Source organism: Notamacropus eugenii, chromosome 3 (genome assembly GCF_028372415.1).
Source record: "Notamacropus eugenii isolate mMacEug1 chromosome 3, mMacEug1.pri_v2, whole genome shotgun sequence".
Taxonomy (NCBI): Eukaryota; Metazoa; Chordata; class Mammalia; order Diprotodontia; family Macropodidae; genus Notamacropus; species Notamacropus eugenii.
The window spans coordinates 28,906,462-28,924,188 of record NC_092874.1 but is presented as its reverse complement, the minus strand read 5'-3'; the positions used below and the strand labels follow the sequence as shown (position 1 = coordinate 28,924,188).

General features: G+C 35.0%; 1 protein-coding gene across 2 annotated transcripts in view; it reads right to left on the bottom strand.

Annotated features, from left to right (window-relative positions):
- Window positions 1-17,727, bottom strand: part of TOP2B (DNA topoisomerase II beta) — an 86,105-nt gene that overhangs the window by 55,442 nt on the left and 12,936 nt on the right. Inside the window, exons 2-5 of one of the 2 annotated variants that reach the window (XM_072651164.1) lie at window positions 12,545-12,700; window positions 10,941-11,031; window positions 8,648-8,711; window positions 1,058-1,203 (exon numbers count right to left, since the gene is read on the bottom strand). In XM_072651164.1, the coding sequence (XP_072507265.1) occupies window positions 1,058-1,203; window positions 8,648-8,711; window positions 10,941-11,031; window positions 12,545-12,700 (457 nt within the window). Of the gene's footprint in view, window positions 1-1,057; window positions 1,204-8,647; window positions 8,712-10,940; window positions 11,032-12,544; window positions 12,716-17,727 lie in introns of both variants that reach the window. The other variant, XM_072651163.1, reaches the window with a different exon arrangement.

Sequence of the window (17,727 nt, the reverse complement as noted above, 5' to 3'; positions counted from 1 at the left end):
GTCCCCAAAAGATGTGGTCAAAGAATATGAACAAGTAGTTATTAAAAGAAAAACTGCAAAGTATCCACAACTGCAAATGCTCCAAAATCCCTAATAAAAAAGAAAAATGTAATTCAAAATAACCCTGAGGTTTCACCTCCCACCCAACAGTCAATGTTGGAGGGAAGCTAGGCACGCTGGAGCATTGTTGGTGGAACTATGAATAGTACAAACAATTTGGAATTATGTAAATAAAGTGACTATAATGTCTATACCTTTGACCCAGAGATTCATTACTGAGCTTATACACCAAGGAGGTCATTTTAAGAATTATGAACATACAAAATATACTTAGTGTAGCGCTTTTCTGTGATGGCAAAGAATTGTAAACAACATAGATGTCCATCAGCCAGGGACTAGCTAAACAAAAATGTGATATATGAATATTGTGCTGTGACAAATTATGTAATTGATGAATACAGAAAAGCATGTAAATATCTATAGGAACATTGAATGAAGTAAGCAGAGTCACAAAATATATATGCAACAAATTTTAAAATGTATTTTTCCTTTTCTCTCTTTTTTTTGTCTGAAAAAAATTCTACTTGTTATATAGGATGGCTCTCTGGGAGGGGAAGGGAAAAGGATACTGAAGAAAACTATGGTGATTTAAAAAAACCAAAGAAATCAGTTAAAAACATTAAAAAAAAAAAACCAAAAAACGTGGTTTTTCTCATTAGTATGACCCTAGTTAGTATGTGGACTGGGGTTAAACCAAAAGGTTGACATTAAAATCATGAAAGAAGAAATGCAAAGTTGTTTGTTTGTTTGTTTAAGACTGAGGATGCTGTCAACAACACAGGATAATGATACATTTTAAGAATTATGGGTTTTAAATGAAAACTTTTCATTTATTATGGTAACACTCATATAAGATTGTGTTTTATAGATTACAAAAAATTTTCCAAATATAAAACTTTGTTTTATGTGAAACTATCTAATATAATAAAAGTAAATTAGCAACAAATTATGTTAATAGAATGAAAAAGTTTTAGTCAAAATGCTTAGGAGTAATTACCTGTAACTTTTTTCTCATCATCATCATAGTTACTAGATGTTAAAAGCTGTCCAAAAATTAAAGCAGGAACATAGACTTTTTCTACTTTGTGTTCCACTACAGGGATGCCTTTTCCATTATTCCAGATGCTGATAATGTTAGATTCACTGTAAATAAGTAAGGAATCACATTAAAAAGAGCTCTTGGATATTCATTTTAAAATATCATTTCTGCAAAGATAAAGTAATCAAAATATGCTGTGATAATACCCCAAAAGCTACTTTTCCAACTTGAAAGTTACTGGTCATTTTATAAGAACGCAGTATTTAAAAACTGGATGAGACCTTGGAGAGAACAACTAATTCTAATATCCTCATTTTGCAAAGTAAGAAAAGAGGTCTAGAGAAGTAAAAATAACTTGGCCAGATCAACAGTACAAGAGACAGAACTAAAAAAAAAAAAAAAGGTCTTAAGTATTTAGCACACTTAGTTAGACCACTGTTTTCCAGCTTCAGATCATGAATCTGAGAAAGATCCAAAAGGATTTTCAGGTAGAAGGTATGGAGGGGTAGAGGGAAGTCACCTAGACAAATACAAAACAGAACAAGGAATTGGTTTTATTTTGTTTTAGGGGTGGGAAAGGAATAGGGAAGACTAGATCCAGAGCTGAGAATCCTTGGAACTCCTGTCATCATACGCTAAAGAAATACATGTTGAGCAAAAGTTCTGCAGCAAGAATGCTGATTCCAACTTCATTTCCTCACTAGTTTCTCAGGGAGGAATTTAAAAAGAGGAGAAGGGATGGATGAGGAGAGAGGAGAGGATGGGGGGGGAGGGAGAGGGAGAGAGGGAGAGAGGGAAAGAGGGAGAGAGGGAGGGAGGGAGGAGAGAGAGAGAGAGAGAGAGAGAGAGAGAGAGAGAGAGAGAGAGAGAGAGAGAGAGAGAGAGAGAGACGGAGACGGGAGACGGGAGAGGGGAGAGGGGAGAGGGAGAGGGAGAGAGGGAGGGAGGGAGGGAGGGAGAGAGAACAGGGGGAGGGAGGGAGGGAGAAGGAGAAAGAGAGAGAGGGAGAGAGAGAGGGAGAGGGAGAGGGAGAGGGAGGGAGGGAGAGAGAGGGAGAGAGAGGGAGAGAGAGAGAGAGAGAGAGAGAGAGAGAGAGAGAGAGAGAGAGAGAGAGAGAGAGAGAGAGAGAGAGAATTAAAGGTCTATTTCTCTATTATATGAATCACAGTTATAGATTAAAGAACCTAGTTAAAGAACTTCATCAATTCTTTAAAAGGGGCAATAGCTGTTCTAATTTCTTTTTCAGGGTTTAAGTCACAAAGTCTCACTATTGCCCCTCTGAGACTGAGTTGAGAAAAGATTGGTGACATGTTAGTTACTATTCATTTTAGAGGTATTGCCTTAAAAATTACTACCACTTGAAGACATGTCAAATAGGAAAACAGAATCCCTATGAGTTAGAAAGAACCCCAGAGGCTGCCATCCAGTCCAAATTAAGTCTAAATAATCTGCTTTATACCAACCCCCAAAAGCAATGATCCAGGCTTGACAAGAAGATTTCAAGTGAGAGGCAATCCATTACATAGTAAGGCAGCCCACCCCATTTCACCTTTGGAGTCCTCTAGATGTTGAGAAGATTTCCTAACACTGAATCAAAATCTGCCTATATGCAACTTCCGCCCATGGCTTCTAGGTCTGCCCTCTAGATGAGAAAGAACAAGTCTGCTCACTCTTCCACAGAGTCCTTCAAATACTTGAAGAGAATGATCACCAAATCTTCTCTTTTCCAGGAGAAATCCCTCAACTCCTTCCATCAACTCTCACATGGCATGACCTCAAGACCACTCATCATCCAGCTTACTCTTCTAAGAACACTTTCCACTTTATCAACATCCTTCCTAAAATGTGGCACCCAGAACTAAATACAGTATTTCCAGATATCATCTGTCCAGGACAGTATTTTTTCATTCAGGTGTAAAACTGCATTATCCACTAAATCTTCTTTTGTTAGATTTGACCCACCATTCTGGCCTGTCAAAATCTTTTTAGATCTAAACTGCCACTTAATGTGTTACCTATTCCTCTTAGGTTTATACCATCAGCAATAATATAAGCATATTATCTATATATTTATCAAAGAAAGTAGTTTATTAAGATGTTAATCATCAGAGGACCAAGTAAGTACAAATTGACAGAGTATCCACTAGACGACCCATTCCAAGTCAATACTGAAATATTAACAAATATTCTTTGGGTCTGATGAATATTTTAGTAAAGTGAAATGTTAATCATCACATCAAAAAATTAGTTACATTTTTTTTCTTTCAGATTCATGTACCAAAATAAAAACACATTTATCTATTAAATTGCCTTTCTTAAGTATGACCATATCAAATTAAGTACAGGCAATAATCCCAAGGTACCACTCTGTCCAACATCTATCTTTAGCAGTCTTGACATAAAAAAAAATTCTTGCCCTTTGATTAGTTCAACTTATTTAATTTATTTACCTGCACTGATATTTAGCTTAAAGTTAGATAGCTCTCACTTGCATTTCCTTTGTGATGATATTAACTATAGGTTCTGTGTTACTCATAAGGCCCATGGTGCTGCTCTTGTATAAATTTAGTTCGACCACACCTGTGATTCCACCACTTAGGGAGTGTCTGGTGAGATGCTCCTTCAGACAGTCCAGATGGGCACTTACTCCATATTTTACATTCCTAGACAACTGCCTGGGACACCAAGAGTGGCTTGTTTGGTGACCTGTCTCTCATCTGACTCTTTAAACACATTCTTATTGATATAGTATTATGTATTTGGTATAATATTAAAGGATTTGGTTATTACAAAAGGTAAAATGAAAACAAAAAGCTTCAAAAATAACAGTTTACTAAAAGCAAAATAAGCAAATTAAAGCAAATATTTATGTCTCGCAGTCAATTTACACTCAACTTATCTAAAATTGAATTTATCGTCATCTCTACCCAAAACTAACTTCCTTTCACTATTTTTCAATCTCTTGACATAAGGGCAAAAGCATTCTCCCAACCATCCAGACTTAAATCTTGAGGTTGTTTTTGTCACACACACCCCAACAGGGTTCTTCTAGTTCTACTTGTATGAGCTGCTCCTTCTTTGTCTCACCTTGAATACGCTGTGCTAGTCTACATAACAAATAAATTTTCAAAGGCTGGTAATTATCTAGGGTGGTGGCTAAAAGATACATCAACAAAGACTTGATATCTTATACAGCCTGAATAGTTTTGAAACTTTGTTGGATTTGGAGATGATGTTGAGCTCTTTACATCCTGACAAAACACCCACTTAAATGTTCATACAATCAGTTTAAAACCAACACATGTCCAGGCTGTAAAAGATATCGAGCTCTAGTTACCTTAAAGATGCCTGCTACCCTAGATAACTACCAACATATTGTTCTAACTTTGATAACCCTTCTAGTGAAATTAACGTCCTTTCATACAAGGTTCCTCCAAATGTTGTAGTTTTCTATCATAGCAGAGATATGGTGCAAGAACACGGTCATCCTTTGTCTAATCTGTTCTTACCCTTTGATTAACCCTAACTGTTCCAATATCTTTTATCCCCACTGTTCAGGAGACTGTGAAGAGAGAGAATAAGGCCTAGATGCTATTCTCTGTACTCTATATGTTCAACCTACATTCTACTAAAATTAGCTTGAATATCTTCTTTATATAAGTTATATAAAATTTTACTCTGTAAAAATTTTAAGCAAAAAAGTCACAGGGAACTATAATAAAGCAAGATCTAAGTAAATGCTCAGTCATTAAAGCAACTGTTTCCCAAGGAAATTTGCTATAAAAAAGATTTCAATGAGAAATCAGGCTTCAGATATATAACAGAAATAAAGAAACATCAATTGCCCTTTATCTTCATAAAAGAATTCTCAATTCACAAGCCTCTAAAAAGCACAATAACTAAAAAAGATTAATAAGACAATTAATTCAATAAAATTACATAGATGAACTTTGGTAGTAGTCAAGTCCAAATGTCACCACCTCCAATACTCAATGTCTGCCCACCTGACATTTAATTCTTTGTGTGAAATCTCACTGCTGCAAGGGAATCTTTGAACTGTGTTATGAAAGTGATATTTCATAAACAGAATCAGAGAATCTCAAAATTGGAATCAACCTCAGAGGCCACTTGGTCCAACCCATCACTTCCCCGACAACGCACCTAATAAGTTATCATTAGGCTTCTGCGTAAAGATCTATTTATACAGCCAATCCTACTTTTGGATAACTCTCTATGTTGGGAAGTTTTTCCTTACATAAAGCTGAAAGTGTCCCCTCTGTAAGTAGAAACCATCAAATCCCTTTTCCACATAAGAATTTTTAAGATGGCTAGTATGTGCTCCCTCTTTCTTATCTTCTCTAAGATAACTGTCTTCCATCTTTAAATTACTCCTCATGTGTCATGATCTCAAATCATTTGGTTTTCCTCAACTTTATCATTTCCCTTACAAAAATGGAGCGTACAGAATTGAACATAAAACTCCAGCAGTCTCCAAAGATCAAGATTGTGGCAGGGATATCACCTATTCATTCTGAATACCATGACTCTCATAGTGTAAAGAATACACTGCCAGAAATCACAGCCCTCAGAGGGCATCTGATCTAACCAGTATCTGACCATCTCTTCTTGGCTGCTTACTGTGTGCATTACTCAGGGCAAGTTACTGAGCCCCCTGAGGCCTCTGTATCCTTTAACGACCCTTCAAGCTCTAGATCTGTGAACCTGTGAATCTTCAGAATATTCACAAAGAACATGGTCTCACAATTGAGAAAGACCTCAAGAAAAATCTAGATAGGAACAAGAATTCCTTTTTGTAACTTTTTAAGCCAGTTTTGTTCCTGAAGACCTCTTGAAATGGGTAGACCATTATTTCCCAAAGTGGTTCCATTGCACTTTTGGATAGCACTAATTTTAAGTTCTTTCTCACATTTAACTTAGATCAACCTTCCTGGAATTTCTACTGAGTGTACCTTCTTCTGTCCAGTGGGGCCAAACAGAAGAGGTCTCCAGAAGATGGTTCTCAAATACCTGAAGACAGTTATGTCCCCTGTGCTCTTTTTTCCAAGCTAAAACATCCCTGTACCCAAATTGCTTTAACTCATTGACATATGGCATCATCTTAAGGTGCTAACCACCCTAAACATATTCTAGCTTACCAGTGTAGGTAGAACCTCCACTGACATAGATCATAATACTTCCATGACTTGATGGCTGAAATCAATGTCATCCTTAAACTCTGGCATTCGGAACTGAATACAATACTCCACATGTGCGCTGACCAAGGAAAAGGACTATCTCTTCCCAAGTTCTGGACACTATACTTTTTAATACTTCCAAAAATTTCATTGGTTTTTTGACTGCTATCACACTACCAACTCCTTGTGCTTTTAGATGACATGCTCTCAAGCTATACTTCTTATTCCTATTAAGTCAATTTTTAAAACCCAGCTATATGATGCACCCCCATTAAATTTCATTGTATCTCATTTGCATCCCAGTTTGCTGGCATCTTTTGAGACACTGACTCTGTTGTCCACTGTGTTAGCTCCTCTTCTTAGTTCTGTGTCATTTGCAAATTTGACTATTGTGCTACCTATGCTTTTATCCAAGTAACTGATAAAAATGACAAAGAACACAAGACCAAAGGTAGATGCCAAGAACACTTTACTAGAGACCCCCTTGAGGAGCCATGACATTCCCAGTCTACTAGACTTGGAAGAAATTTGTCATACAGACACTATTTTGTTTTTTTTTTCCTTGTAGTTTTTGAGCATGTGTTGGTTTTAAACTGACTGTATGAATATTTAAGTGAGCTTTTGTGGCAGGAAGTGGAGAGCTCAGTATCATCTCCAAATCAAAGTTTCAAAACTAGCAGGCTGCAAATGATATCAAGTCTTTATTAATGTATCTTAAAGATATTTACTCTCCTAAATAACTACCACTAAGCAGACTATTTTAATGTAATGAATTGTGATAACTCTTTTAGTGAACTTAATTTTGAAAACAATTTCTTTTGTTATAAAGGTTGTTAAACAAGAACCAAAAAAAGCACTTGTTACAACGGGATTATTTTTTTGCATAGAATTTCTCATGTAAGATTGGAAACAACCATAGCAATAAAGTATTGTTCTAAGGTTCATCCTTCTGGGTATTTAAGCAGTTTTGACATATAAACTCATCTTTATAATGTTATTCATTGTGATAGTATTTTACCTGAATTTCAGAAAGCATGATATGCGTTGGATTAATGGGGCAAGAAATGTTACTGCTTAGCAGATACAAACAAGTATGCAGTTACTCAGCTGCCATATTAGGCACTCATTTAAGGAAAGCATCAATTTCTCTTCACTTTTAGTATTCTTTTCTATACTCTGAATAAGAAAACTAAAGACGGATGCCTTCGCTTACAGATAGGAAGGGCTTTCTGATCCTTACTGACACTCCTTAAATATAACAAATAGTTAAATGAATATTTTGTTTCAAAAACTTTACCAAAATTGGGAGACAAAAAGCAATGGAAGCTAGAAAATGCCTTTATTCCTTCCCTAATTCTGACCTCCTACTTATGAGATTGTTAGTGCTAAGTCTCATTGATTAGAAAAAGAACTTTAACAACATGATTATGTGGCAGTAATGTCATAAATGATACGAGAAATGAAACCAAAAATTAATTTTATTATGGTATTAATAAAAATTATTATCCAAAACTAGACTATTGATAATAAATGTTCTCAATCTGCTCAGTTTTTAAAATTTTTAATGACAATGTTGAATTACTAAGTATAGTAATATGAAAGATAAGTACAATCTAAATTTTCACAAAACAGATGCTTGTGAAAACAAAATTACTAAAAGAACAATAAACTTATATGAGTTAGAAAAATCCAATATTCGTATCACTATACGCAGTGAATTTGATTAGGAAAACATTCTGTAGATATTCTACAATGCAAACAACAGGCAGGTAGTCCCTGAATTACGAATAAGTTACAGTCACAAAATTCCTTTGAAAATCAGTTGCTTCTGTCTTAGAATGCAATTTCTCATAACTGGTAATTTGAGTACTAAGTCAGCCCTCAAAAGCCTATTGATTTCATCCTTCAATCCCAAATTTCCTTGAAACTTCTCAAGACTGAATTACACTGAGTCCTGTGTAGGTGAGAGTGGCAAGGAATGTGACAGAAGGAAAGACAGTTTCCATTGTGACATGGCCAGGAGAGGGTCTAGCAAGAAATCAGTGGAATAGAAGTTTTTAGGAACAAAGAGTGAACACTGCAGGGGGGACTCCAGGAGCACATGGCTTTGTGGTCAGGTGGGATGAATTTCAGGAGATGTTCAGCCAAAGGCTCTGCTCCTCAAGTCTGCAGCAGCAGACTGCAGCAAAAGGATAGATTAATAATAGAAAAGAAATCATTCAGGGGAATGAAGTAGCAATAGCCATTCATACATACAGGTGACTCATAAGCTGCATGTTCATAAGTCAGGAACCACCTGTATGAAACAACTTAGCTGAGAAAGTTCACTAAAGTAGCCTAATGATGTACTTACGGATCAATAGAAATTTTGATACAGGTCATGTTCTTATCCCTCTGTTTATTGTCAGCTGCATTAACTACAAAATTAAACACTTTAGTGAGAATAGTCAACTATTTAAGTAAATGTGTAAAGCTCTATTAAAAACAAAAACATATAAACAGTGAAACATATTGCAAAAGAAATAAAAAAATTACTATTAGTATTCATTACAAAATTAAAGCAACATAATATTCTAACATTTCAAGGATTACTTTGAAATCAAAATAAAGCATTTCAACTGAACTAAAATGAGGAAAAGTTAGTTACAAATAAACGTAAGAAAAAGTAAAACTGAAATTCAGTCACTTCAAACAGCATATGTTACTATACAAAGTGTATTTAGGGCATTTATACAATAAGATCACAGCTTGTAGTTTAAAAAAATGGCAAAGTCAATCTTTCCATCATAAGGTTAAAAAAACCCACCTAATTTAACTGATTTCAATTCAGTGTGTCAAATCAGTCAGGAAAAATAACCAGGTTCTTAAGGAAGATATAGATTAATTCCATACATGTGTTTTTATGAGTATTCTAAGAACAATTCAAAAATGACTAATGCTAAGAATATTCTAACATTATTTGCCAATGCATCAATTTGAATATAAGTTTACTGGAACCCTAAATTACATAAACAACTTGTCTCTGAAAATAATACACTAGAAACCTTGTAATTGGAGACATTAAGCCTATAGACTTAATTGATCACTATAATCTATAAGCATGTAACTTGAAAGGAATATTGCTGGGTACCTGGGAGACAGGGTTTAGGAAATGGAAAAAATGGTTAGAGTAAGCCCAGAAATCCTCCCCTCAACACAAGGAGCTGAAAAGTGAGGAAGAAGGAATGAATGGGTGCCCCAAGTCCTTCCTATCTTAATTATTCTATTCTGTGTAGCCTTCTGGGCAAGCACTAAGAGACTTGAAGTATGCAGGGGGCACTGAAAAGGCCCCCTGCTCAAAAAATCTCCCCCTTTTACCATACAGATTGATTATATTTAACAAACTCTCCTTTTAAAAGACAAACATCCCTGAGAGGGTTGTCACATCTTACTGTGATTTATAATAGAATCATGAGAGAAAGAAAACAAGGCTAAGAGAGAAACATGCCTGGTCCAAAGTCACATACGGAATAAAGCACTGGGACCCAGAACCAAGATCTCCTATATTTCACATCATCATTCTTTTTTATTATGCAATTCTCTTCCAGAACTTGGACTTGAGGGCTGATGATTAGAATTAGATTACAATTTTAATATAAGGGATATAAGTCAGGAAAAATAATTATATAACATAGAAGATTAAGCTAGACACCACAGAGGGCTTTGGAAAGAACAGGTATCAGGGAGATATAAGATTTAGATACAACAAGTATCTGTCCTCACGGAGCTCACAGTCTAGCGGGGGGATAAGACACAAAAATAACTAATTAAATCAGCACTACCACATCCTAAGTGCATTACAGAGCTCAGAACAAAATGCTATGTGAGGTCTGAAAAGGTGAGTCATGACAGGGAGAGAGGTAGTATTTGATTTGGGTTTTAAAAGATGGATGTTAATTCATCAGGCCAATGGTGAGAGATGAGCTATTCCATGTACCTGGGACAGCATGATAAAAGGCACAGAAATGGAAACGCACAATAGCATTTTGAGAGAACAGAGAGTGGTTCAATTTGGTTGAAGTGTAGAGTAAGTGGAGGAAAATAATACAAAATTAATCTACAAAAATAGAACATACCAAATTATGAAAAGCCCTGAAAAATAAGCAAAGGAGACTGAACTTTACCTGACAATAGAGAGACTGACATTTTGAGCAGAGGAGGGACATGTCTACTTTCACGAAGAATTAAGACTGGGCTATCACTATATTAAAGAAGCTATTGGGAGAAAGGGCTGTGATGATGAGAGTAGCTAACCAAATCACAAAAACAAAAAAGCCCCCAAAGGCCATTTTTAGCACACATCCCTCCAAAATGAAAACCCTATATTATTTTTAGGTAAACATGATAATGCTTAAAATGGGAAAGGTGGATAAAAATTTAGACTAAAGGAAAATGTTTATAACTTCTTCAAAGTTGCATATGGATATAATATATGAACATACTATAGCATTTAAGCTGCCCTTTAAGCATTCTGAAATAGCACGAGTATTCAGTGTGGTATCTTTAAGAACCCTCTTTAAATCAACAATATGCAGTCTTGATTCTATGACTTTTACAATTACTTAACAAAAGAGAGAATTTGTCTTAATTCTTAAAAAGGTACTCACCAAGAATTTCATCAAAGATTTTGTATAAGCCTGGTACAAAAGTAACTTCTCTGCAATTCATTCCTACATCTTCATCATAAACCCACATTGACTGCACAGACAAAATTCAAAGAGTCTTTTACTATAAGTGTCAGTAATATAAATTTTACACAATCTAAAACCACATTCTACCACTAAACATTTTGCTTAACTTCACATTCCACAAATTTAGTCCTTTAGAGTTAGAAAAGGGTGAATTGCTTTCATGAACTAAATGGTGTTTCCTTCTTCTCCTTTTTCTAACCTAAGCATCCATAAAACTGAGAAACTGCTCATTCTATATGACTTATCCTTATATATATTTCTTATATAAAATTGTTCAATTTTTAATATAAGGCAGCAAGACTGACTGAAAATTCAAATATTCTCTATCTCAATATTATACAGTGCTTCAAAAGATTCATCACTTCACTGGTGTGGACATTTATCCCACAAACATAAATCACAACTCCTCTGCATTTTAACAGATAGTCTTCTTATGGGTTTTCATGGTCAAAAAATTTCATCACCTGGTGGTCAGTCTCTCTTTACTTCACTAAACTGTTCTTCTAATAACAGCCAGTTCAATGCTTGGGCTATGTGCTCCCTTTGGTAAGGTCAGCTAGCATGAAATACATAAAAATTAGGTAATCCTCAGCTGTCTTACCCTTGGAGTGCTGAGGGTCACCTGCCATTGTACTGAGGTAACTTGTTAGTAGAGGTACCTCAATATAACAAAATCATATAATAATGAGACAAGCAACCACCTACAGTTTAATCTTTTAATCAATTTAGAGTATTTTTCCACTCATTAAATTAATTCTATGTATAACCTAACTTTCTGAAATAGGAGTGATACCATGAGTATATAGAAGAATCCTCAAAAGGCCTTCTAGCCAACAAACTACTATCCACACGGATAAAGGTCTGAAGAATTATGAGACTACTCACACTCAAACAAGCAATAGTTTACTTCAAAGCTCTGACTTCTGGAGTAAGACCTACAATTGAAAGTTATTTTCATACCCACTAAGTGAAGTTTGCTACTCTGGCAAGATCTCTCTTAAAGCCACAATTAAACCATCCACAGGAAGGATGCATAATTTCCATTCTCTGAGAACTACACTATCACACAGTAGGAATTTTGGAAAAAAATTTTTATACCCATTAATATGCTATGCACTGAAATAATACGAGACCTTAAAATGACCTCAAATGAAATTGGCATTCTTTTCAGGAGTCTACAATAAACCCCCAAATCATACTCTATTTAATTTCCACAATATAATTCCATCTGCACACAAAATAAAGGTAAGTTTATGATTTAAAATTTCTACAATGCTTGTTTTAAAGGATTATTGGACTTTTTTCTTTTATTATTTTAAAACAAATTTTCCCTAATATATACAATAAGCAGATAGAAAATAAAAGTTTTTAATTTTTATATACCTAGTCAGTCATCAAAGAATCTCAAAGGAATAAAATTCCTGAAGCATATGTATCTTTCATCCCCATCTCTGAAATTATAGTCACAATAACCAATGATAAATATATATATATATACATGCATAAAGAATATCACTGACCTGAGTTAATGGTTCCACAGATCCAATGTATGTATCAGGCCGGAGGAGAATGTGCTCAAGTTGTGTTTTCTTCTGATAAACTCTCTCAACAGACAACTTCTTGGAAGCATCGTTTTTATTACTGCTTTCTGACTCTTCTTTTTTTGCAGCATTGTTCTGATCAAAAAGAGTCTAAAATTAACCAAAAAAATATATAACTGAAAAAGTATTACTAAAATCTGAATTGATCATTTAAATGTTTGCTTCCTAAATTTAAAAATCTTCTCTTGGCCTCTTTCAATTTTAAGTCCTATAAATTGGTTGTCACTTTCAAAATCAGAGTGTCACCTGTAGAATGTTTACTTACATTAACTATGAGTATAAAGGTTTGGTTACTTTTTTAAAGAGGTTTCCCAATTTAAACATGATCACAAGAAATTCTGAGAAGAGATAAGTAAAATAAGAAAATTTAACTTAGGCCTTTTTTTCTTTTCTATAGAGTAATAGAATTTCAGAACTGAATGGGACCTTGGAGTTGATCCCTCCTTTCACGGCTGAGGAAAGCGAAACCCAGAAATGTTATGAAACTTGCATATGGTCACGCTAGTTTGTACCAAAACAAAAACCAATCATATGCTGCCATGTCTTGAATCCAGTCAAGCAGACTTTTCCAAACCAGCACTTTTGTAAGGATGTCAGGCCTTACCCCTTACCCCTGTCATCAAAATTTCCAGTGGAATATGAGTTCCAACTAGAATGCAGCCCACTCAAGTCTGGAAGCCCACTGAAAGCTTGCTCTGGCTGGCCCCACTGGTTACCTCCCGATTCAGAAGGACTCCTAGTAGGGCAGAACAGATCTGTGGCACACTCCCTACAGTGGGAATTCTGAGATTCTGAAGAGAAATGTGAGAAGAAACAAGACAAGGGCTATGGAGACCATACTCTCAAATTCATAAAAAACAAAAGTGTTTAAACTACACTGGAGCTTTAAACTAGATTATGTATCCCAATCTTGAATATGGAAATATAGTCACTGTAACTGATAAGCATTTGTCAACTGATTGACAGAGATTTAAGGATGTTAAGCAGGATTATCAATAACCTAGATATAAAACAATCCTACACAGTTCAAAGGTATTGCCACGGTTATATCTCCATACTGAAAACAAGGCTGTAACTATTCATAGTATAATTCACTAGCCTTTAGATCAGATTCTTTTATGGACCATGAATCTCTGCCAGTGGGATGAAATCTATGGACCCCTCTTCAAAATAATATTTCTTAATGCACAAAATAGCATACATAGGAAACCAATTATACTGAAATAGTTATCAAAATGTTGTGTTGGGTTTTTTTTTTTTTAAAGTTCACAGATTCTAGGTTTAGAACAGAGCTCTGCTTTGGAAGGGAATTAGAATTACTTGCTACAAGTTTGCTTTTCTTTTTTCTCCAATCATTTAAGAATTCAATAATAATATGTGCTAAACACTAGGAACAAAAATAAAAAAGTGAGAGCTTCCCTTCCCAGACTGTCTCCCCCCCATCCAAGGAGTTTATATTCTACCAAAAAGGACACAACATACAAATAAAGGAAAAAATACACACACACACACACACTGGAGGAAGGAGCGAGGAGAGCTCTCAAGGGAATGAGGAAAGACATACTGAAGGTGATGTTTGTTGTCTTTTGTCTTCAAAGAGGACCAAAATGACATCACCATTGTAAAGTGAAATTTCAGTGTATATGACTGTGGCTGATCAGACCAATATGAGCTCGGAATGGTGATAGAAGTTAGGTTGAACACTAAAGGGAGCCAAGGCTTCCAAAAGGCAAAAATGAGGAGAGCATTGTAGACACAGGGGGACAATTCGTGTAAAGGCATGGAGAAAGATGAACTCTAAGGAATCCAGGAACAAGCAAGTTGGGGAGTTTGCTTAGAGCATAAAGTACATAAGGCTAATGTGTAACCAACCTGGAAACAAGTGATGGATCCAGATTATAAAAGGTTTTAAATGCCAAATAAAGAGGCAAAATGGAGCACTGAAGCTTCTTAAGCATGAGTGTAGCAGCTATCAATGTGGCAGGTATGGAGGATGAATTAGAGTGGAATCCTATTACAATTTGTGTATTAATTTTTATATTAAAAAAAAGCTAAATAGAGTTTTGTATATGAAACACCAAACTAGCAGACATAGTCAAAGATATCAGCTCTAGTGTTAGTTTGTCCAGCTTCCAGCTTTGTGACAAAAACAAAGGCAAGTAGTTAAATTTTTTGCAGGTCAGCGACTGAGTACTGAGGTGCCTCTGAAAAACTAACATGTAGAAGGCACTCGGTAAATAAGTGATGACTGATGTGTAAGAGGAAACAAGAAAGGAATAAGTGACCAATATCAACTCTGGGCTACATCCAAAAAGTGGCCATGAAACTTGAGTCCTCAAATGGGTCATAAAGAGCTAATCCCTTAAGTGTTGATAATTCTTTGGGTGTCAGCTCTGATTATACTGCCACTGACACAAATGGCTCATTAATTTCCCTGCCAATTAAATTGAAGAAGATGAACAAATACCAATCTTTTAGCAGTCACAGAAGCTAGAGTCAGCTCTGCAAGATTTGGAGACTTCTCTGTGATTTGTGTATCAGTAAAACACTGTTCTATTTCTACATGGAATTCCTTAATGTCAAGAAGTGTTAGCAGGGTCAGTTATCCACAGTGGCTAAACTTCCCAAACCCTAATGAAAGGGGAAGCCTGTTTTCCAGAATTAAGAGGTAATTTAAACAAAACCTACTCTAAGAAATTAGATTGTATTTGTTAATTATTTTAGTTTGGGGTGAAAAAATGAGGGAAAATGGAATTGGGGATTTTAAAAAGAAAAAATAGAGCTGGAGGGAAGGTTATGCTTTAAATAAAGTGACTATGCAAGTCAGATCTATCATAATGTTTGTTCAGTTGTAGAAATATATATACTGAGTCTAGATCAGAGATTTTCTTAACTGGTGGATTTTTTGGTCTGATTTTTTTTTATCATAGATCTCTGGCCAACTAGTAAAGCCTATGTATCTGTCCTCTGAGAAATGCAGAAATAAAATAAAAATAAGTAAACCAAGTGAACCAATTGCATTGAAATGCAGTTATCAACACTTTTTTAAGTTAACGGACATCAAGTTGAAAGCCTATAGCCTCGACAAAAGAATGAGAAATTATCACTTTTTTCTTGAAGGTATGGCACTAGGAAAAAAATTTCCTTATATGTAGAGAACAGGATTCATGTCCTGTACATATTCAAAACTATGCCAAGAATTATACCACAAACTGAAGGAATTCAAACATTAAATGATAAAAACACCAATTATAATTCATAATAATTTCCTATTACCATGATTTTACATAAAGCTAAAGGATTTAACATGTTAAGATAAAACAGTATACCATGTAGCTTATTTTTACTAAACATGTTGTATTCAAACATAAAATCAGTCACAAATCATAATCAGGAGAAAATCAGTTTACACATAACTATCAAGTTGCCCAATAATACTGTCCAGAGCCAATAAATATAGTTTTGACATAATGAAAAAATAATTTAAGGTTCCAAACAAAACACAATTCTATTAGCAAAAGATAATCCATAAATTCTTCATAAACCTCTTTAGCCAGTAGTTACACAATGAAATTACAGGCCAGCAACAAGTCAGCTGCATGAAAATTATGGCATTCAACACATTTTCTGATTTAGTTTGTTTTCCTCATGAGAACGTATAAAAATAGAAATTTTAATTTAATAATGGACTAATTACTGCTTTTTAAAATAATCCCAAAGGTTCTCATAACAGCTCCACCTAAGATATGATGATTTGTAAGAACATGAATCCCAGAAGAACCTATGCAACAGGCTGTCCAAGCAGTCATTGAGCCTCAGGCTGCTTAGCCTAACCCAGAAGAAGCTAAGTGAAAAGCACTCTCACTAGTCACAAAGATTACTAAATATCCTTTAACAATTAAGCCATACTTGGAGTTGTCCAAATCACAGGGATCGTACCCAACCTGTCCAGAATTCTGGCCTCCCGGTTGTTAATAATATTAATAATGATAACAGCTAGCATTTATATTGAGCTTCAAGGTCTGTCAAGAGCTTTACAAATATTATCTCACTTGGTCCTCGCAACAACCCTAGGAGCTGGTGCTGTTACTGTCTCTGCTTTATAGATGAGGAAACTGAAGCAAAAAGGTTAAGTGACTTACCCACTAAATAAATAGGAGAGAGAGGCTATATGTTAGGAAAGTTTTCCTTGTTCTCTCTTGAAGCAACTCTAGTATCTGCAGTTTTCCCCATGTCCCTTACCATCATCACTAAACAACTGCTTAGGCTACATACAAAGGTTCTGCTGAGTCTAGTAAGATCTCTTCTGGAGAGACAGTAAAAGATCAAAACTTCCAGTATGCTAGGTTGGTGATTCTTATTTATCCTCACTGATTTTTAAATGTTTGCTTTTCCTAATTATTTTCCTCTATGAAGAGCACTTATTACAGTACAAAAAGGATATTATAATATACTTTCAAAATGTCTTTTAAAAATTGACATCTCTATACTAAATAATATTTTATAGATGTTTGAACAAAGAGGCACTCAATTTTCATATTCTGAATTCTTGTGTATCAACACATATTTACAGAATGCCATAATGAATCAGACGTTTTGAGATCATCTCTAGATTTCCATACTTATAAATCAATTCTCAAATGTAAAATTTAGACAGTATTACTGAAATATATGTGTGTATACATACACATATGTAATAACTTAGTGAATTTTTAAAGTACTGGATGCAGTAAAGGTTGCTTTTGTTTATAGTAATGTACATACATACACATATATACACACACACCTTTGGATAAAAACACATTTCACCAATTACTATAAACTCAGTCACTCAGCCTGGCAAATAATCAAACAGCCATATTAAAAAAACAACAACAACACAGAACCAATATTAAAAAACTTGAATTAATTAGTTTTATTGACTATTAGCCTTATACATAGCCTGGAAGAAATGCTTATTAGAACAGCAATATTGTATAATGATCAACTATGAATGACTTAGCTATTCCCAGTAATACAAAGATCAGGGACAATTATGAAGGACCAAGAATGAAAAATGTTATCTACCTTCAGAGAAAGAACTGATGGAATCTGAATGCAGA